The sequence below is a fragment of the Rhipicephalus sanguineus genome, chromosome 8 (assembly GCF_013339695.2).
Source record: "Rhipicephalus sanguineus isolate Rsan-2018 chromosome 8, BIME_Rsan_1.4, whole genome shotgun sequence".
Lineage (NCBI taxonomy): Eukaryota > Metazoa > Arthropoda > Arachnida > Ixodida > Ixodidae > Rhipicephalus > Rhipicephalus sanguineus.
Window position 1 is genome coordinate 28,298,484 of NC_051183.1, and position 20,942 is coordinate 28,319,425.

At 45.5% G+C, this 20,942-nt stretch overlaps 2 protein-coding genes and 3 non-coding genes across 5 annotated transcripts in view; 4 read left to right on the forward strand and 1 right to left on the reverse strand.

Moving 5' to 3' along the window:
- The window catches only part of LOC119401598 (rab3 GTPase-activating protein non-catalytic subunit-like), a 52,873-nt gene extending 49,528 nt beyond the window's left edge, over positions 1–3,345 (reverse strand). The window contains 4 exon segments of the mRNA XM_037668499.2: positions 193–240; positions 437–512; positions 1,305–1,484; positions 3,189–3,345. Coding sequence (XP_037524427.2) covers positions 193–240; positions 437–512; positions 1,305–1,484; positions 3,189–3,276 — 392 coding nt within the window. The 5' untranslated portion in view covers positions 3,277–3,345.
- A 609-nt stretch (positions 3,346–3,954) lies between these two features.
- On the forward strand, positions 3,955–9,526 carry LOC119401600 (transcription initiation factor TFIID subunit 7). The gene is made up of 2 exons (XM_037668500.2): positions 3,955–4,696; positions 6,621–9,526. Exons 1-2 carry the CDS (start codon positions 4,175–4,177, stop codon positions 7,386–7,388), a joined length of 1,290 nt encoding a protein of 429 aa, XP_037524428.1. The 5' UTR covers positions 3,955–4,174; the 3' UTR covers positions 7,389–9,526.
- Positions 9,527–11,906: 2,380 nt separating this feature from the next.
- Trnay-gua (transfer RNA tyrosine (anticodon GUA)) lies at positions 11,907–11,998 on the forward strand. Its single transcript is given in 2 exon segments — positions 11,907–11,943; positions 11,963–11,998. It is a non-coding gene; the product is annotated as a tRNA-Tyr (tRNA).
- A 776-nt stretch (positions 11,999–12,774) lies between these two features.
- Trnaa-agc (transfer RNA alanine (anticodon AGC)) lies at positions 12,775–12,847 on the forward strand. Its single transcript has one exon. It is a non-coding gene; the product is annotated as a tRNA-Ala (tRNA).
- A 345-nt stretch (positions 12,848–13,192) lies between these two features.
- On the forward strand, positions 13,193–13,265 carry Trnaa-agc (transfer RNA alanine (anticodon AGC)). Its single transcript has one exon. It is a non-coding gene; the product is annotated as a tRNA-Ala (tRNA).
- Positions 13,266–20,942: the final 7,677 nt, after the last annotated feature.

Sequence of the window (20,942 nt, forward strand, 5' to 3'; positions counted from 1 at the left end):
TTTCTAGCATCTAGTACCAATGTTGCAGCTAATGTTGCCTCTGCCCTGTTACAACAGGAACTTTTACTTTTTAAATCTTAATCAGCTGATTCAGTCGTCCATCAATCTCTCTATGCTCAGTTAAATCGGTGTTCACAGTACGAAGCTGGTGACTGTGTAGTAACGAGATGTTTCACTTTTTCAAATGCTCACCTCTTCTGGGAGCTCATTGGCAAGCACAGCATGGAAGTCACGGCATCACTGAAATGACGGACCAAAACATTTTAAGGAACGTTTACGGCAAGATTATCTTAAAAACATATACACTTATTTGACATCTTTCGTTTACTTGCGTACTTTGTTTCCTCTCTTAAAAAAAAACACAAAAAATAATTTTTATCACTCATCTCATAAAATTACTGCTACACGAGCATGAGGCAGGTGAGAAGTACTGTACTTGTTTGATGGGCGCAGCTCGCTGTGGAATGACACCTCGTACTTCCAGTCGTTCTTTTCGGATACGCCATGCTTGGCTGTCGGAAAAAGCAAAACAAAAGAGACTCATTGAAAGACAGGTTCAAGAACGAATAGAAACTAGCTCAAGTAGTAAACAAAGCCTAGTCCCTAATCACAGGAAGGCCCAGTTAGACGAAGCACTGCGGCAAACCAGAGTATTTTGAAAGAGAAATATCAGAAGGACAAGCTGTTCCCTGCTGTGATGAACTTGTCAGAAGTATGTGTGGGCAGGAGATATATCTTTTTTTTTATTGTGACATAAACTTGCTTTTAAGCTATAATATTTTGCGTGTACATGTGTATCAGATGTGTGCCGTTAGGCCTGTGTCTTGTAAAATCTGTTATGTATCCATTGCTAATATCTGGTCATGCCACTGTAGCGAAGGCCGGCTTGCAGGTGGTGATGGAAAGAAATAGCATTTCCTTGGCTAATGTAATTAGCAAAGAGCTTGATCTCATGGTACAGTCAAATCCCGTCAATTGGTTTCTTTAAGATCTGCAAAACTTGACTGAACCGTCCGAAGGGCTGTACTTACAAATGGCGGCAAAACGGATGAACTTATATAAACTTTTTCTTGCTTGAAGTTGCCTATAAAGTTTTTTTCTGTGTGTCTCCCTTCTTAAGCACGGTTTCTAGCAAGCACATTCCAGTGTGTTTGTATAAAGCAAGCAGTCAAGGAATCAATACAAAGTGAGCTGCTGTATGTGCTCGTGTATAAGCATCTGACAAGACAAGCTGAAATCAGCTTTTGAAGCAGAGTTAAAACAGCCAAGCATCAATGTGAACATGAAGCTCTATGACAACCCACCTGTGAGGAACACGACCACATTATCCTTCGCCAGAGCCAAAACATCGGCCGTCGATGACAGCGCGACAACACAGTCTTGAAGCCACTTGTCTTCTTCTTTGGCCGGCTTGGCTTCGGTTGGCTGTTCATTTTCCAAAGGCCAGTCCCAAGCGTCGGCGACCGGCTTCGACGCTGCGTCATCTGTTTTGTGAAGAGAAAGCATGAAAAAAAGCATTGGTTGCAGACGTGTTCAAAGTCCATGTGCTTGAACTCCATGTGTACATGTCCATGTGTTCAAAGTCCATGGCCTGACAGGTATTGCCACGAAGATTTTACAGCAATATCACATGGGAAATTAAGCAAATTTCTTCAAATATAACCCTCCCACTTTGAATGAATGAATGAAAGAAGAGAATTTTAAGGGGTCATTTTTTTAGATTAAGGGAGTAACAGCGCGAACACACACCCACAAGAGAGACGACACAGACACACGAGCGCTGCGTCACACAACCTGAATGAAAACCAACAGATGAACCGACACACTGCTTTGATGAAGTCCACCTCCGGCGAGAAAGTTCCATTTCCGGCTGGTTAATTGAACCAGAAATCTTTCCAGCTGGAAAAATTTACGGTTCGATAATTCAACTCGAGCAAGAACTTTGTTAGTTTCCGGCTGGAATTCGGCCAAATTCCAGCTGCATGTTCACCGACTTCGAGCTGAATTATAGTGCTATATAGCTGAATTATTCAACCGGAATTCTTTCCAGGTGGAAAGGTTCAATAATCCCGCTGGAAATGGAACTCCAGCGGCATTGCCTGCAACGATATTTCGCTGCACTTGCTTTAGCCATTTACAGTCATCACTGTTGTCACCGATCACTACTACTTGCAAGCTATAATTATCACATAAAAGCAATAGACCGTATGGGAGTTCCAGCGCCCACTGTGGTGAATAATATACGCTCATACAGTTCCATGTACGGGTTGCCTGAGAAACAAAACCGAGCATTCGTATATCTACGTTGTTAAATGAATCCTGACAGCCATAAAAAGGCGGGTCTATACAACGTAAAAGACTTGACCGACCTGCCAATATAAAGTAAAACGTCCTCCTTTGATGATGGCGCGAAAAAAAAAGAAAAAGAAAAAAAGAAGGCAATACTACGGGAAAATGCTGTACATATGGTCTGAAACTTATCGAAACATAACAGACCCATAACAAGTTCGAGCTGGCCTTTAGCCCAATTTCCTCGGTATACAGTGTTCGCTGTACACCGGAATAAAAATTTGATGACTGATTGATTGATTTGAACATAACAGTCCTACGAAGTCGTCGATGGCGAACAGCTTATATCGCGCTGGTCCCACCCAAAACCAACATTTTCTGACAACGCTGCGTCATCAAAGGATGCAGAAAGATCGCTCCAAACGTGGTCGCTGAACACTAACTGCATAACTATAACGAAGAGTCTATTAACTACAAACCATGTGAAAAATTAACATGAATGCACTGCCCAAATTCAAGTACTTGTCAGCTCAATTCGAAGCAACCGCGCTACAAGGCAGCATAGGCATGGACTTTAGTACACTACGAAAGCAATCGTATCGGCTCAGGACAAAACAAACAAATAAGTGAAACGTCATTTTCGCATATGTTTGTCATGAATGGGTAAGTTGCGGTCGCAAGTTGTTTAAAATGCGGTTGTTGACAGCAAACAACGGAACAGGAAACTAGAAGCAGCTCTGTGGAATTGGTGACAACTGGAACACTCCTTTGAGAGCCAAAACGCGTAAAGCTTGAGTGGTCAAGTTGAACATCCGATAATAACGCGGAGAGTGATAGCAGCTGACGCCAAAACATGAGCCAGCGGGTTAATGACAGTGTTTTGAAACCGAATTCCTCACCCTGTTGGTCTTGGCTGGTTGGAAACAGGTAGGACTTGACCTTGGCGACGTTGCTAATTGCTGCTATCTTTACCAGCTGACACGACATGGTGTTATTCACGACACTTTTGACTCGGGTTTCTCAACATCACTTTCGCTCGCCACCGAAACTGAGAAAACCTGCAAAGCCAAGCAGCTTGGCTTGACTTGATCTTGCATGCGGAATTCAAGTCACTGTAGTTTCGATTTCGGAAATGTGTGAAACATGGCGGCCATGACGTTAAATGGTTTAATTTAAATCATTGCACCACACAGAACCACAGCCTTAACCAACGTGTTAATCACATTATTGCGTCATTTTCATTATTACAAGGTACACTTGCAAATTTTAAACGATATCACACAAACAACGCTTCATCCCACAGCTGAAGCTTGAAATCTCACCAAGAAGGCTCCTGGCTTTTATGACTTACAGTTTAGCGCGTACTACTAACTTCTACGCTCGCAGTAACCCGAGAGACGTGTTCTGCATTAAGCATGCTTTATTCCTCAACAACATACTTTTTTGCACGTTCTTTAACATGTACCACATACGCACATACTAAGCACATAAAACTCACGACAAAAGCAGGAGCCCAATCAACGCATACATCACTCTCGCCTGTGTGTTTGTTTTGTTTGCCATGTCCTCAGTCTGCGTTCACGGTTCTCGATTCTTCGAGTATCTTCTACGCGCATGATCGTTTACGAATGAATCGGAGCCTGTGATCTCGAAAGTGACGTTGCTGAGGTAGTGGCTGACAGTAATCCTGGAAACATGCCCTGGAAGAGTGTGTACTAGGCGACTTCCTTGCTTCCAAGTGATCCGACTCCCGGTGCCGAAAACCCCCAAGTGAGCCAACTCGCGGTGCCGAAATTTTTGTTTCCTGGCGGCTCGGTGACCATCGCAACGACGCGTTCACTGATCGATACTCTTGTTCGTGGAACCTGAAAGCATCGCTGACACGATGAACGCACCCCCGGAAATCAAGAAGACCAAGGAAGAAGCTCCGGCCGAACTAGAGAGTCAGATCATCTTACGTCTTCCGGGCCAAGTCGCCGCTGCTTTGCGGGCAGCCGTGCGGTCGGGCGTCATGAACCTCAAAGACAGGCTGACCATCCAGCTTGAACCGGACAACCGGCACGGCACGGTCCGCTTCGACCGCTGGAGCCTCTCCGCTCGCGTCGTCGACCTGCCGTCCATCATCGAGTCGCACAAGACGTTGGACCGCAAGACGTTCTACAAGACGGCCGACGTGGCGCAGCTGATGATCTGCAAGGAAGAGGACGGCACCGAGGACGAAGAGGCCAAGAAGGCTGCCGCAGCCGAGGACGAAGAAGCGCTGCGGCGCAAGGAGCGCAAGGACGCCAAAGACAAGAAGTACCAGTACCCGCACGGCATCACACCGTCTCTGAAGAACGTGCGCAAGCGACGGTTCCGCAAGGTGCTTAAAAAGAAGTACGTCGACTTCCCGGAGATCGAGAAGGAAGTGAGTACTGCCTTCCCATTCAGCGCTACGGTGCAGAAAAAAATCCCGTGCTAAATCCTGCGTCTTTCTTGTGTAGGCCCTGGTGTAGTTCTAAATACCGCGCTTATGTCGTTATTGTGTAGGCCCTGGTGTAGTTTTAAATCCCGCGCTCAATGCAGCACCACTACCGTGAAACCTTAGGAAGTGCGAAACACGGGGAACCCAGCAATTCCCTTGGCAGTCGCGCGCTTGCCGAGGTGGTGGCGCCCTCTCTTGCGCGGCGCGGGTATCAGCCGGATGCTTTAGAAGCGTTTTTCGCTTTTTGAGTAAATTATTGCGACTAATTCTTGGTCATTTTTGTGGTTTATATCATTTTAGACCTTGTTAGTTTATTTTCTATTCTTAGTCTTGTTTTAGGCCTGTATTGACCACTGCATGACCATGCAACATGAGACGGTGTATGGACGATAAGCCGGGCCCCTAAAGTGCTACACACTTAAAAATGAACTGAAATGGCATACTCACCCGCCACGGTGGTCTAGTGGTTATGGTGCTTGTCTGCCGACTCGAAGGTTGCGGTATGGAGTCCCGCCTGTGGTGGCCGCATTTCGATGGAGGCAAAATGCTAGAATCTCGTGTGCTTAGATTTGGGTGCACGTTAGGGAACTCTTGGTGGTTGAAATTTCCGGAGCTCTCGACTACGGCGTATCTCACAATCATATCGTGGTTTGGGGATGTAAAACCCCAACAGTTATTGTTACGAAACAGCGTAGTCGCATAAAACATAAGACCTGTGTGGATTCATTTAGGTCAGTAAAGAACTACAAAAGAATGGCGAATAGTAGAAGTGACTAGCCTACTAGAAACCATTGTGACGGTTACTTGCGAGGGACTAGCGCTAACATATTGTAACCGTGACGCACCGATTGGTCCAGTATGCCACCCTTTCAATTCATGAGCACTAACAGACAAATAATGCCAAGGAAAGTATAGGGGATGTGTTTTAGTAGTAAATAGAATATTGTGTATAACAAAGAAAAACGAGCCCTTAAAATTAACACTTCTTTCCTCCTTTCAATTCAGTGTGACGAATGCTGGTCTGAACATCCCAATCTTTCCAGCAGCCTAAACCAATTACTACATTATCAAACAGCCGAGATCACATCAATACTCGGTGCGTGATATAACTGCAGATATGTAGGTGTAACGTGGCAGCATGTGGTGTACGTAACATTGTTTTAGTATAGAATGTTTAGCCTGTTGTTGATATAGGCAACTGTTATCCCTAGTGGACTGAGCTTTCACTGTACTATGCATGCATTAACCAGCAAACACTTAGTATTGGCATTAGAGATCCAGTTGCTGGAAAACACTGATTGTTGACTGTCACTTCACCTAAGAAAACAATGAAGTTTTACTTCGGAACTGTGACTATTACGCAGAGATGTCTCGTGAGGTTAAATATTACTTCTGTACCCTAAGAATGAAGCTTGCATAACAATTAAAACGTGAGGCATGTTGATGCAAGTTAATTTACCCTGTCCTGTAGAGGAGGAACTTGTCAAGATTGTACAGTGCTCACAGAATGAAACACTACATCATATTTTTTTAGCACAACAACGGTTATGATCAATTGCTCGTGATAACGTCATCCTGTCAGTGCAAATCTGACCGCTAAAGGTAATGTTGGCTCTGATGTAAGCGTTCGAGGCAAAGTTACGCTGACGTGACACGAACTGTATACGCTAGAAACAAAAGTATGTGCATTACTTAGCCATAAGTTTTCGCATTTCAATTCAGAAGTACTGTACATTTTGACATCCTGTGTGCAAGGCACTTCCAGTGTTAGTCAATAAAACAATGTTGTAAAGTTAAAAACTCATGTTAAAATATTGGATGTCATGACACCTTTGCATAAAGACACATTGTTTTGCTTAACGTGCAGGTGAAGCGGCTATTCCGCACGGACAATGAAGCAGTTTCGATCCGCTACGAGGTGGTCAACGCAGAAGACGACAAGGGCGGCGATGGCAAGGGTGATGGAACAGAAGTGGCCAACGGCGGCTCCGGCGAACCCCACGTGAGCGGTGGCTTCGGCTCACCCTCTGTAAGCGCGCTGCTCAACAGCAACTCCCAGAGCATGGACGTCGGCGAGCACGACCTCTTCGGGGAAGCGTTGAGCAGCTCCGACGAGGACGATGTCAATATCGTCGACTCGGGTGGCGAGGAGGACCTCTTGTCGCGGCCCCCGAAGCAGAGGCACCCGTCGTCTTCCGGCAAACGGGACGGCGGCTCTTCGCCGGACATGGTGACAGACTTCCGACGGGGCATGCTGGCCGCCACCGACAAGATGGCGTCTGGTGCGAGCGCGGCGGCGACGGCGGCTGCAACCAGTTCTCTGGTGGACGAGTATGTGGACGACCCAGACTATGGAGATGACAAGGAAGTGATTGAGTTTGCTGCCAAGAAGGAGGAAGATGACGACATCGATGAGCCGGAGCAGGACAACTCCGCACTTATGAACCGGCTGTCAGAGCTGGAACGGGAGATCGCTCAGCTGCAGGAGCGAAGGCAGGCACAGGAGCTGGAGATAGCATCAATAGAAAACCAGGCTCTCAAGCAGCGGTTCCAGAACATCGTCAACTCTCTCAAGATTGAAGAGAGTGATAAGCAGAGGGAGTATGACGAAATCGTGTCGCTGCTTCATCGGTGATGGTGCTGCTGTGCCAGAAATGTGCCCATACTTTGTCACCGATGTACTGATAAAGTTTTGATAAATATTTATACCTACCTTTGGCCCTGCTTGTAAGATGATGACTGATTTGTGATCACCCAGGAAATACATCTTCACGGTTTAAGGGACCACTGCATTGCCTTTTCATATGTGGTGACTGTTTGAAGGTATTGTTAGTGACTGTTATGAACACCGCATTTTCTTTCTTGTTGTTTCTTTTTTGTGAGTCAGGTAAGGCGCACTACATTGGACCATGAATGGTGACATAAACAAGGCATACAGGTCACCGTCCTGTGTATGTATGAAACATAATTGTGATGGTTACATAGTCATCATAAGCAGAGCTTCGAGGAAGATGTTATAGAAAAAGAGAAGATAGGCTGTGAGGCAGACTGTGTTGAGATTATGTGAATGATTGTAATTGCATGGCTATTGCTAAACAGTGCTTAAAAAGATTTAACGTACCCACTAACTCACCGCACTTGATTAAAATAGTCTTGCTAAGTTGTCGGAGATGGTGAATTGGCAATGACATCTTTGTAGCACCAAAACATCATGGCCTTGTTCTAGGTGATGATCTTGAAAGGTCCCTCACCATGTGACATAAAAAATTGTAGTTAGACACTGGAAGCTGTCGTGTCCCCAATGAAGAGTTTTGTATCACAAAAATTTTTCAAACTGGTTCATTACAAGCTGAGAAAATCAATGTGTTGAAGCTGCGTGGAACCATGATGCGAGAAGGCGAGCCTTGGAACCCTTGCCACTCACCCCTTGTAGCCTTCACAAGCCAAATTCCTTCCCTGCTCTCTTTGGTATCAACACGTCATGTGCGCGCAAGGTCACGTGCCCAAGCACCCGAGCGGTGCTGTGTTGTTTCGGCGTTCTCTGTATTGTACTGCCTGTCTCTGCGAGATGGATCCCCAAGTGCACGCACATTTGGAGAGGCTGGCACAAATCATGGATCCTTGCTGTGATACACCGCGTTGCACCGCTGGAACTGTGGTCAGGGACAAGGCACCAAAAACATGGCAAGCATTGTCAGGGCTGGTGCCTGCATGACGCAGAGACGGCAAGAACACGAACGCACGCGAAACTGAGGCAGATTAGTCTCGCTGCGATTCGAAGTAAAAGAAAATATATATAAATGCGCAGACATTCCGTTTGTTTTATTATTGCTCTCAACTTTCATTCATATATTCAAGCAACAGATTACACAAATTACACATGTCGGCTCGAATAATTCTCTCAGTGTCACGTGCTACTGTGAGTGACGTCAGAGCACTGATGTCTATGTAGAGGAGTGGCATTGGAGCACAGATAACTACGCTGGGCCATTCCTTGTTGTACGTCTTCTCCATCTTGGGGCGTTCGCCAGCGAGAAGAAGGGCAAGTGGCCAATTTGAAATTTCACCACTTTCCATGGGGCGTAGCGTTGCAAATTTTGGCAGACGTGATCATGAGCGCCCAGTGTATGCATTACACTTGTCAGCTCGAAGTGCTCGGACCTGGTGAGGGGACCCTTTAAGGTTTAATTAAACATGACAAAAGCAGGAAAAACACCGCAAGTGAGATGTACAGTACTTACGGATTGAAACGCAAAATTTAGGGCTAAGTAATGCAACTTACTTTTGTTTTTTCCAGCATGTGTTTCATTTCATATCAGGCTAATTTTGACTTGGACACTTACGTCAGAGCTAACATGACCTTTAGCGGCCAGATTTGCAGCGACATGATGCGAATATCATGAGTAATTGTTCACAGCACTCGCTATACAAAAAAAAACGTCGCGTTTCAATCCGCGTGTACTGTACAACCCAGCACTGCATTGTTGTCAATCTTTCATGTGTTAATTTTTCTGCAACTTAAGATATTCAAAATTCTGAGTGAAAATTACGGAATGTGGTGAAACCCACTGCGCGATGATGGTCAAACAATAGTTTGAATGGAGAAATGTTTTTGATGTGTGTTTTGCTATGGGAATGGAGCACAGAAAGTCCTGCTGAAAAAATTTCAGCTTGGCATGTTGAGATGAATAAACTCTGTAAATATTTTCTTCAACCTGTAAACAATTGTGTATATATGCTGACTTTATTCGAAATAAACAGGCAAAGTTTCAGCATCAAAAGTAGTTTTTATGACTGTATCCCTTCGGCTGCAAATCGCTTCAGGAAATAAATACAAAATGCTTAAAGGGACCTACAATTGGCCGGAACGTGTGATTAGATCCTGGTGGCAACGAAAAGACTGTAAATTATAATGAAAGATTCAAGCATCTTTTTCACAATTTTGGGTAGGATTATGTTTTAAAATTGTGTTTAAACGTCGCAAAAAGCAGTATGTCGCGCAGCCCAGTGGAGAAGCCTTGATGGTGAACAATGGAGTCATTCCGTTCGCTGTGTGTAGTCTCATGCTTTTATGCGCACCATAATTAGTGCTCAAAATTAGCTTATGTATAGTATTATCCATCACTGCTCTATTCCGTGCTGCTTATGAGGTAAAAGGAGTTGACGCTGGGAAGTGGTGCTGCCTTCGCGGCAACTAGTGGAACATGTCGAGCCACGGCGCATGCATGCACAGTGCACGCATACGCAGCAAACTGCCGCGCACCAATACTAAGCACTCTCGCGCTCACCTCCCACTGTTTGCATCATGTGTTGTGTGCATATGACTTCATACTCACAACGGACAAAAAAAAATTCATTATAAATATATGACAGAGTTCTCCACGTTACCATTCCGTGATTAGACACTCTGACTGGTAAGTTTTCTGCTGCTCTGAAGAAAACAGGTGTCGTAAAAATTGTTTGTCGGCCCCTTTAAGTAATGTGCAGCGTTGTGGTTAAGACTATGCACTAAGATAGCCAAAGTAGGTGCACTGCATGTTTTGACAAGCGCAGTATTAAGATTTCATATCAGAAAAGTCCACAAGACATAGGCCAGTGTTGCGAAAGCAATAATGGTTTGGAGGGACACGGACAAATGAGTTTGCTGAATTATTATGCACAGTAGTACTTTCATTAAGAACATGGCTTTTTTTTTCTAACAACGTATTAGTATTCAAGAGAAACATCCTAAATGCAGCAACACATGTTCGTGAAATGTGGAGTTCGCTTGTGATAAGACCCATAGGTCGGCAAACTCACTCAGAGTCAGATCGAGCCGTGAGTCTGAGCAAGTCAGGGTGAATAATATATTGGTGAGTCCGAGTGAGTCCAGTTGAAGAAAATTTTGATGAGTCTGAGTCCAATTGAGTCATAAGTGCAAAACGTATTTCTGGAGTGAGTCGACCTATGGTCCTATCTATCCATCTTCAGCATTACTATCAGCCTGATATCGGCTGAAGTTTATACTCACGTCTACTCACACATACTTCAACGTCCTAGTGTTCATGCGCCAGCTCAGTATTTATTGATCAGAGGTGTGAGTTACAGAAAGCGGGGGGGGGGGGGGTTGCCCTGACCTCTCCACTCAAACTCTTTGACGGAAATTTCTTGGTAAAAATCATTCGTGTGAGTCGTGTCTTCCAATAAAAATGTCCTTACTGGATTGCAACCACTGCCAATTAAAGTACGAGCTCAAAAGGCACTACGTAGAACACCGATTATGTGTGATTTTGGTGTTAAAGAGCATTGACAGCGTGGTCGAAAAAGCTAATTATACGCAAACACACTCATGAGTCAACTCACTCAGACTCGGATCAAGCCACGAGTCTGGTTGAGAAAAATTTTGGCAAGTCTGAGTCCCAATGAGCCATAAGCGCAAAATATAGCTCTTGAGTGAGTCTGAGTGAGCTCTATATTTTTTGTCGACCTACCTTATTAAGTGGCAGCATGTCACAAAATGTTCCTAAATGGTTAATGGCGACGAGATTAGTGTAAATCATTTATCAAATAAGCGATGTGATGCTCCATGCTCTACAGCATGTCTTGCTGATGAAGTCAAGCACTTACAGATAATGCGTGACCAATGAAATATGCGACATTACTTGACAACCCTTTCCATGTGGAAATAATGAGCACATTGAGATCGCCTTTAGATAATTAGGGGGAGCGGGGGGGGGGGGGGGCGCCTTCCTACAGTGCTTGTCCGTGTCAGCTCTCTTTTCGTGCATTCGTGTTTATTCCCGCGCTTTTGAAATTTCCTTTACGATGAACTACCAATTCGCCCGAACTCTCACGTTAATCGGTTATATCCAAGGTATCGGTGCCGGTGTACTAGCGTGGATAGAGTTCATAACCGTTCATAACTGTGCCATCGCTAGCGTGGGCAATCACTTTCAGGGACAGAGAAGGCGACCGAGAGGGTTGTGGCTCGAAGACATCACTTTCGTGAGATTTACGAGCTTGGGACGCTACAGGAAGCGTTGAATCTCGCCCGGCGATAAGAGTATCACCGAAAGTGATCACTCGATTCCGTTCGTCCAAGCAATTGGTCCAAGACACGTCCAAGGTCACCATTCTCAGATCACATCTCCTCAAAGCGACCCCTACATCTGTTCCGTCGATAGCTCAGTTGGTAGAGCGGTGGACTGTAGAGGAACGTCCAATGCTGACATCCATAGGTCGCTGGTTCGAATCCGGCTCGACGGAGTTTTTTTCTTTTTTATTTTTTAGCGAAAGCTACATCATTGCAAAAACCTTGCAATGTTTGCCTCAGTTTACGAATCGTTATCTCCGAGTAAATGCGGCATCGATTCATATGATCGTGAAATGCGGGAGCGTGTATTGTAATCAACGTTAATTGTATGCGTCTTTCTAACGAATAAACTAATGTAACGATTTATTGGAGTGTAAGCTCTTTTTTTGTTGCATAAGCAAGCTTATTTTGCTGCCTTCGCGCTGCCTCGATCACCATTGTTCCAATGGCAAGGTTAAAAGAGTCGTGCACTGTTCTCCTGAACATTGTCCTTCACAAGGATTTCATAGAGTAGCACATTGCTTTCATTCAGTAGATTTTCCTCTCAGTCTGCAAGTGCAGTGTACTGTGACGAAGGGGCGGCGCCAGCTGCGGGCCCCCTAAAATTTCCGCCTGCAACCGCCCCCCCCCCCCCCTGCACCCCCCTTCAAGAAAAACAGAGCGCATAAGGGCATAAGTTCCCAGCCTCCCTGCCCCCTGAAGCAACTCACTTGTCGTGGGTGCTAGGCCCCAGTGAAAAAATTCTGGCGCCGCCCCTGTCATCAGTCAATCACCGAAGCTTCGTATTCCCCCTGACGACTTAGATCAGCTCTTTCAAAATTTTTGCATCGCCTTACTACAATTTTCTAGCCTTTCGAGTGTTCGGCCAATCCGGCGGTCGTGGTTCAGCTAGTTCAGCGATGGCAACTCTCCTGGGGGTGGACTGCACTTTGAGCAAACAGTCCATGTCGGGGGTGTAGCTCAGATGGTAGAGCGCTCGCTTAGCATGCGAGAGGTACGGGGATCGATACCCCGCACCTCCACTGACTTTTTTTTTTTTTCCGGGAAATCCGATTTTTTTTTTCATTGCCTAATATGAGGCTTAAAGGCACAGTAAGCATCATGTGCCGTCTCATTAATAAAAATCATCAGGGTTCCTTATCGCATGCTAAGACTACTTGATGGGGAAAGCCACTACGCCTGCTTTATTTAGACGTCATCTGCAATTACCCTGGTTTACCTTCAACCGCCTCTGAATTACGTCTTAATTACTCTCAAGCAGTTCTTACTTCACTGTGTAGCACTTTAGTGGACATTAAGCGTATTCTATGACGCCATCGTCTTTATGTGCTAATTGTCTTGACACATTAGCTAAGGCGGCCAGAGTCGGGGGTGTAGCTCAGATGGTAGAGCGCTCGCTTAGCATGCGAGAGGTACGGGGATCGATACCCCGCACCTCCACTTTTTTTTTTTTTTCGGGAATATTCTTTTTAGTGACTAATGATATTTAGAGGAACAGCAAACATTACGTGATGTTTCACTGATTAAAATTATCAGGGTTCCCTATATGTGGTAAGACAAGGCGAAAGCCATTACGCCTGCATTATTTTAGCGTCTGTACTATTTTGACGTCATTTTCATTCACTCCGAATTATTTACAGTTACTCTCAGTTACTTTTTAATTGCTCTCAATTACTCCGAATCTCTTTCAAATACATCCCAATTACTTCTTAATTACTCTCAATCAGTTAATATTACTTCACTTTCTAGTGCTTTAGTGGACGTTGGGCGTCTTGTATGACGTGATGGACTTTTTTTTTTTACCATTAGTGTTGACGCCGACGGTCACTTTTCGCGTTTCATGAGGCCTCTAACGGCATCTGTAACCTTATGTAACCTATAGACAATATAATATATAACCTATATAACCTATAACTTATATAATCCCTTAATGCTATATAAAGATATATACTATAACCTATATAAGAAAATATTTATTCTGCCATGTGTACATACAACATATTGTATCATGGCACAGGAAACAGACAGAACTGTTCCCGGTTCGTGAAAAATGAGACCAGTGAGATCAGCCAGAAAAACATTTAAAAACAGCTCGATTTAAATACATCAATATATACATATAAGTAATTGATGAAAGACATATATACCAGTTACATTCAGATTTTCTCATACAAGTAATAAACTATTAAACAATTTCGTGCTGATATGTTTAATAGTATGGTCAATAAACATTGGCAAATGAAGAGGTAAATACTGCAAGCAAAAATTCAAGTAAAACTGACGATTTGCATAATGCCACATCTGGAATGTAGTGAAACGCAGTTAATTATACGATGCAGAAGTAGGCATCACAAATGGTATAGTACATGTAATTGAATTGAATTCAGTTCAATACATAAACAAAAAAAAAACAACGTTTCAGCCTGCGTCGAAAAGTAATATATCTTTTACAATTGTATACAGATCTGCTAAACTGCACAATTTTAAATGCGAAGCATTTCTTAGCGAACTTCTGCGAGTTTGAGCGTATCTATCTATCTATCTATCTATCTATCTATCTATCTATCTATCTATCTATCTATCTATCTATCTATCTATCTATCTATCTATCTATCTATCTATCTATCTATCTATCTATCTATCTATCTATCTATCTAGCCGCCTACGACTTTGTGCTCTCCTCGCCGTTTCGTTAATCGGATGTATACCAAAATTGGTATGGAATAACATGACCGTATTACGAACATAAATGACAAGTCATAACATGAAAATCATGACATGCATGTCATGAACAGCATGATTTACATTCCACGGCCTTGGGGCTCTTGCGGCCATTCCGTTAATTTCACATATACCAAAACTGGTATGACGTGACAAGAGTTCATGGCGAACATAATGGCAGGTTCTAACGTGCAAATCGTGACACGCATGTCATGTGCGGCATGATTTACATGACATGGTCTCAGGGCGCTCGCGGCCGTTTAAATGAATAGATATATACGAAAACTGGTATGACGACACATTTCGACATGACGAACATAAGTGACACGTGGTAACATGAAAATCGTGACACGCGTGTCATGCACGTCATGATTTACATGCCACGCTCATGACGCACTCGCGGCCGTTTCGCTAGGTTGATATACACCAAAATTGGTATTGCGCGATGTGACTGTATGAAGAACATGAATAACAGGTGGTAACATGAAAACCATGACATGCATGTCATGTATGTCATGATTTACATGCCACGCTCATGGTGCATTCGCGGCCGTTTCGCTCGCTTGATATACACCGAAATTGGTATTGCGCGACGCGACTGTGTGACGAACGTAAATTAGAGGTGGTAACATGAAAATCATGACACGCGTGTCATGCACGACATGATTTACATGCCACGCTCATGGTGCGTTCGCGGCCGTTTCGCTGGCTTGATATACACGAAAATTGGTATTGCGCGACGCGACTGTATGAAGAACGTAAATTAGAGGTGGTAACATGAAAATCATGACACGCGTGTCATGCACGACATGATTTACATGCCACGCTCATGACGCACTCGCGGCCGTTTCGCTAGGTTGATATACACCAAAATTGGTATTGCGCGATGTGACTGTATGAAGAACATGAATAACAGGTGGTAACATGTAAACCATGACATGCATGTCATGTATGTCATGATTTACATGCCACGCTCATGGTGCATTCGCGGCCGTTTCGCTCGCTTGATATACACCGAAATTGGTATTGCGCGACGCGACTGTGTGACGAACGTAAATTAGAGGTGGTAACATGAAAATCATGACACGCGTGTCATGCACGACATGATTTACATGCCACGCTCATGGTGCATTCGCGGCCGTTTCGCTGGCTTGATATACACGAAAATTGGTATTGCGCGACGCGACTGTATGAAGAACGTAAATTAGAGGTGGTAACATGAAAATCATGACACGCGTGTCATGCACGACATGATTTACATGCCACGCTCATGACGCACTCGCGGCCGTTTCGCTAGGTTGATATACACCAAAATTGGTATTGCGCGATGTGACTGTATGAAGAACATGAATAACAGGTGGTAACATGTAAACCATGACATGCATGTCATGTATGTCATGATTTACATGCCACGCTCATGGTGCATTCGCGGCCGTTGCGCGGTCTTGATATACACCAAAGTTGGTATTGCACGACGCGACTGTATGACGAACGTAAATTAGAGGTGGTAACATGAAAATCATGACATGCGTGTCATGTACGACATGATTTACATGCCACGCTCATGGTGCATTCGCGGGCTTGATATACACCAAAATTGGTATTGCGCGACGCGACTGTATGAAGAACGTAAATTAGAGGTGGTAACATGAAAATCATGACACGCGTGTCATGGACGACATAATTTTGAGAAAGCCAGAGATTATCGAGGCTATTGAGAACCTTGAGGCGGACGACGACGAGCTCTCAGAGTGTCTAGAGCTAACTGAGGAAAAAAGAAAAGAGAGGCGCGAGGCTGAAGAAAGAAATCAGAGGCGCGAGCACGCCGCCATTGGACCGATCTCGGCCCAACGTCGGCAAATGACGGCAGCAATATTGGCCCCACGTCGGCAAATCACGCTCGCGCTACTTTCACCCGCATCGGCCCGACGTCGGCTAAGCCGCCTTTGGGCCGATGCGGGCGTGCCGGCTTCGGGCCGACGTGGGCTAGCCAGCGTCGGTCCGAGACGGGCCTGCCGTTATTCAGCCGATGATGGCAAGCCGTCATTGGGCCTATGTATGCTAGCCGATGCTGGCGCGGTGTCGGCCCCGCCGACGTCGGGTAGCCGCCGGCGTGACCGTTTACACCCGTTATTATGTTTTAGTAGTGGTGGCTTACCGTGCGTTAAGTACGGTAGTACTATGGTAGTACTGTACCGTCGTGGTCGGCACGTAGCTATGTTATATGGAGACACCGGCGGTAGTTGCTCGATGCGTAAAGTAACCTGATCAGGCAGGCTGATACATGTGTTATAAAGTAAAATGGCTGCGTGCCGACCACGGCAGTTCGGTATTACTGTGGTTACTGTACTGTATGTAAGTCAGCAGCGCTAAAATAGACTATTCGCGGCCCAACAACATTCATCGACTGCCATTGGTGCCATATTCGAAAAATGCTTCCTAATTAAAACGACTGCTCCACTGATGTCTTAGTATGCGATTAAGACCCACAATTCTGTCGAACCATGCAAGGCCGAGAACGAAGTCAATATTGTCTCAAACAAAACTAAATTGATGAAAGGCCTGCTGCACCAACTACGCATGCGTCTGAGAAATTAAGGAGCAACACATTTGCAAGGTAATAAACACAAATTTATTCACAGATATGAACACACGCCAGCAGTTCCGGAATAATTATGCCATAAAGGAATATCTAAACATCTATAGATACCGTAGCCAATATCTAAAACAACCCCACAGCCACCGTATTCCTCAAAAAAAGCAGGACAATCCTAATCGAGAATGGGATCAGGCGCAAAATCATAGGCGTGAGCAGGGTTCCCCTTCAGAGGGGGTGGGGGGGGCGAAGGTTCAACGCGGCGCCCCCCCCTCATTATTAAGTCAATGTGTTTGGCAGACCTTGCGCCCACCTCTTCTTAAGTGACTACGAGGGCCGGCCGCCCCCCTGCCCCACTGTGCGCACGCCTATGCGAAGAGTTACAATCACTTCAACGTTATGCGCGGCACATTCGCTATAAATACTAGAACGGGCAAAAATAGGAATAAGGATTAACAAAGAATATCTTAGCTACTTGCGTTTTGCGGACGATATCGCGCTTTTCAGCAACGACGGTGCCGAATCACGAAAAAAATTCTGGAGATGTAAACGAAGGCAGCATTAAAGTAGGATTAAAGACGGACCCGAAGAAAAGAAAGATAATGTTAGGCGGCTTGCCGAAAAAGCGAGATTAAGAGTGGCAACTGGACTAGAAGACTGTGTATACGCGTGAGCTAATTACGAGCGGAGGAGCACCCCCCCCCCCCCACGTTAAGTTCACCAAGGAACGGTAGGCATTCGCAACACATGACGGCAATTAAATTAGCGTTATCCTTTAAGCGGGCACGCGACGCGAGAAACATTGCGAGCGGTACCACAAGATCCCATGAACTCTACATCTAAACAAGATAGACACGCACGCATTCCTAATCTAAAGGTAAGATTGTAACAGAAAGGAATCGTGCATAAAAACCACTCACGTGTGCCCGTTGGATCGCTAAAAACACGAGCGAATAAAAAATGCAAGCGCATCATATACACAAGACACGATGGTCAATAGAGAATACGCGATAAGAAGAGAACAAAAATCTGATGACACGTAACAGCAGTGAACACGCGGCCTTATATGAGGTGAGCGAGTTCAAAATGGAAGCAGGGGGCCACTGGTTTCTCGCTGCGGTGATCTCTGCCGAAAACAATGCGGAATCCTGCGCGTATCGTCTCGTGCACGATTTTGACTTTCCACCACACATGTCCACACACCGCACTCTTGAAGAATTCTGCTGGTCGGAGTGAAAAAAAACCTGCTGCCGCAGCTACGATTGTCCCTCCGTCTGGACGGCTACCCTACCCTGCCTGGTCAAGCGAGTTTCGCGACAATGACGGTGAACGAGGGGAAGGAAGGGAGGGGGGGGGTAGAGGTTGAAGAAGACGAAAAAAATGCGAATTCTCCCTTCTTGAAAGCACGGCTCAGCCTACCACAATGGTGTGCGATTCCCCCAGCATGTCTATGGGCATGCCGTTTGAGAAAGGCGTTCGTGGAATTTTCAATGCATCACTTGTTGCCACATGTCGCTGCATGAAAACTTTGCGTACACCACGTTGGAGCCGCATTTTTCATCGTATTTCACGTGCCATAATAATAATTTTATGCGACTGTTTCTGAAAGCACGTGGGAAGCAATCGTGAGCGAGATTTTTTACTTGAAAAAGATATGTATGTCGCAAAATGGACGGCAACGAAGTGCAAATGCGAACTGTTAAACACGTGGCAAACACGTGTTTGTCAGTTCGTTAAAGATGGTCAGCGGGCTAGTTGATTTGTAAACATTCAAACGACAAAACGTGTCTTCACTTCGCCCGGTCCTTTTTTGCACCATACCTATTTTTCTCAAGTAATGAACCAACTAGCTCAGCAACACGCCTTGCTGAGCTTTTACTATTTTCATAAAGTAAATTGTGTGACATCACTGAAGCAAATGCGCTTGTTACGCTTTCACCCAAACACGCGCGTGAGTAAATATGTGTAACACAGAGATCGGAACTGTCCGTGTAGTATATGAGCGCTGGCGGCACACATTCAGCGGCTGAACGGATATAGCGCTATAAATATGATGACAGGCTCGATTTATGCACAGAATTAGTATTCACATAAAAACTTCTTCCGCTAAAAGCATTCGTGCGGGAATGTTTGGGTGAATTTTAATGCTGGATACATTAGCGAAGTCGGCCGACCAGTGGCAAAAACATTTACGAAACAGAAGTACTTCGAATTTGGCCCATGAAGTTAATGGTATGTGTTATAACGTTTCAACATTTTTGATAGCGTTGAACAACTGGTCAACGAAGTGGCCATCTAATTTCAGTCAGTTATTCTTCTAAAGACCACCTTTTTTTTGGTAGAAAAGTGACTGTGCTAGTGATAGTTGTTAGTCATTGTCATAGCAGAAACTATAGGAGAATGCAAGCTATTCAGTCGGCGATACTTCGCGCCCCGAGTCGTACGTGCGGCATTAGCACGGTACAATATTTGAACTTGTTATTTGTGCTAGTACAGCAATCTATGTAGCGGCTACAAATATTCAAGCGCCTAATGCTCTATTGAATTACGATTGTATGATAGGCGGGCGAGCTGCCGGGCTTCTTCGGCGGCTAAAGGTAGAGCGGAACGTCCAGGTTATTCTCGTCACTGACGGCCGGCAACACGGCGTCCAGCGTCGTTGAGGGGCTTCCGTGAACTAGTTTGAACGGCGTCATATGTGCGCCGTTTTCTTACACTGCCGTGTTAACTCCAGGTTATGTGCGGAAGATATTATGGCGTCCATGTCATGTGTTCGACGTACAGTACATTGCCAGCATGTCGGCGAGGGTTTCATTTACCCGATCGGTGAGGCATTCGCCTGCGGGTGATGTCCGTCGGTGACTGTGTGGCTCTATTGCAAGATGGTTTGCGTTAGCTCTGCCGTAAAAGCCGTACTTCTGTCGGTGACGAGGAATTTTGGAGCGCCGCGACGCAGGAGGACGTTCTCAACAGGGCATGTATAACTGTCTGAAGGGAGACAAGAAAGTTCCAACATCGTCGATAAGCCATCGGCTCCGCCGATTGTCAGCTGAAGCACGGCAGAATTACGGCATGCTCGGCCCAATGTTGCCGGTTTTAAAACCATCGGCTCGGCCGATTGTCGGCGAAAGTACGGCAAAATGGCGGCTAACTCGGCCCAATGTTGCCGGTGAAAGCCATCGGCTAAGCCGATATCGCCGGTTTAGAGCAGCAAAACGCCGGCAAACTCGGCCGATGTTGCCGGTGAAAGAAGTCGGCTGAGCCGATATCGGCGGGAAGACGGCAGAAGGCCGGATAACTCGGCCCAATGTTGCCGGTTGAAAGACCAACATCGGCTGCTGAAAGGCGGCAAAAGTCGGCCCTATTTTGCCGGCAAAAGTCAACGGCTCCGCCGATATCGGCGCCAGGCTGGCAACGCTGGCCCGATGGTGGGGCCGCGCACAGCCGCCGTAAAACCAATATCGGCCCGACGTTGCGTGCTGCCTGGGTTATTTACTGTTCGCCCGAACGGAGATTTGTGGCAACGATTGCGGCGCAAGACACTCCTCTGCAGTGCCCAATTTGTCGGCTGTGCACGACTGTAGGACTGAGGGGGCCTCAGGATCGGCTTCATGATCGCACGATCTAGACAAAAACCACAGTTGCACATGTTCAAAAATATAATTTAGCAAGTGTTTGACGTACCAACAACGCTCGAAAACTAAAAGACGGGAACTCTCATGCGGTCTCTATCTTTTTATCGTGATAATATGTCATTTCAACTATCCCCGCTTTTCTTCTAATGCGCGCGGTCACAGGAC

Bases quoted from the DNA above. Each gene is read 5' to 3' on its own strand.
- LOC119401600 (XM_037668500.2), top strand. From the start codon at position 4,175: ATGAACGCACCCCCGGAAATCAAGAAGACCAAGGAAGAAGCTCCGGCC. The intron at 4,697-6,620 runs GTGAGTACTGCC...CTTAACGTGCAG, and splicing joins TCCCGGAGATCGAGAAGGAA to GTGAAGCGGCTATTCCGCAC.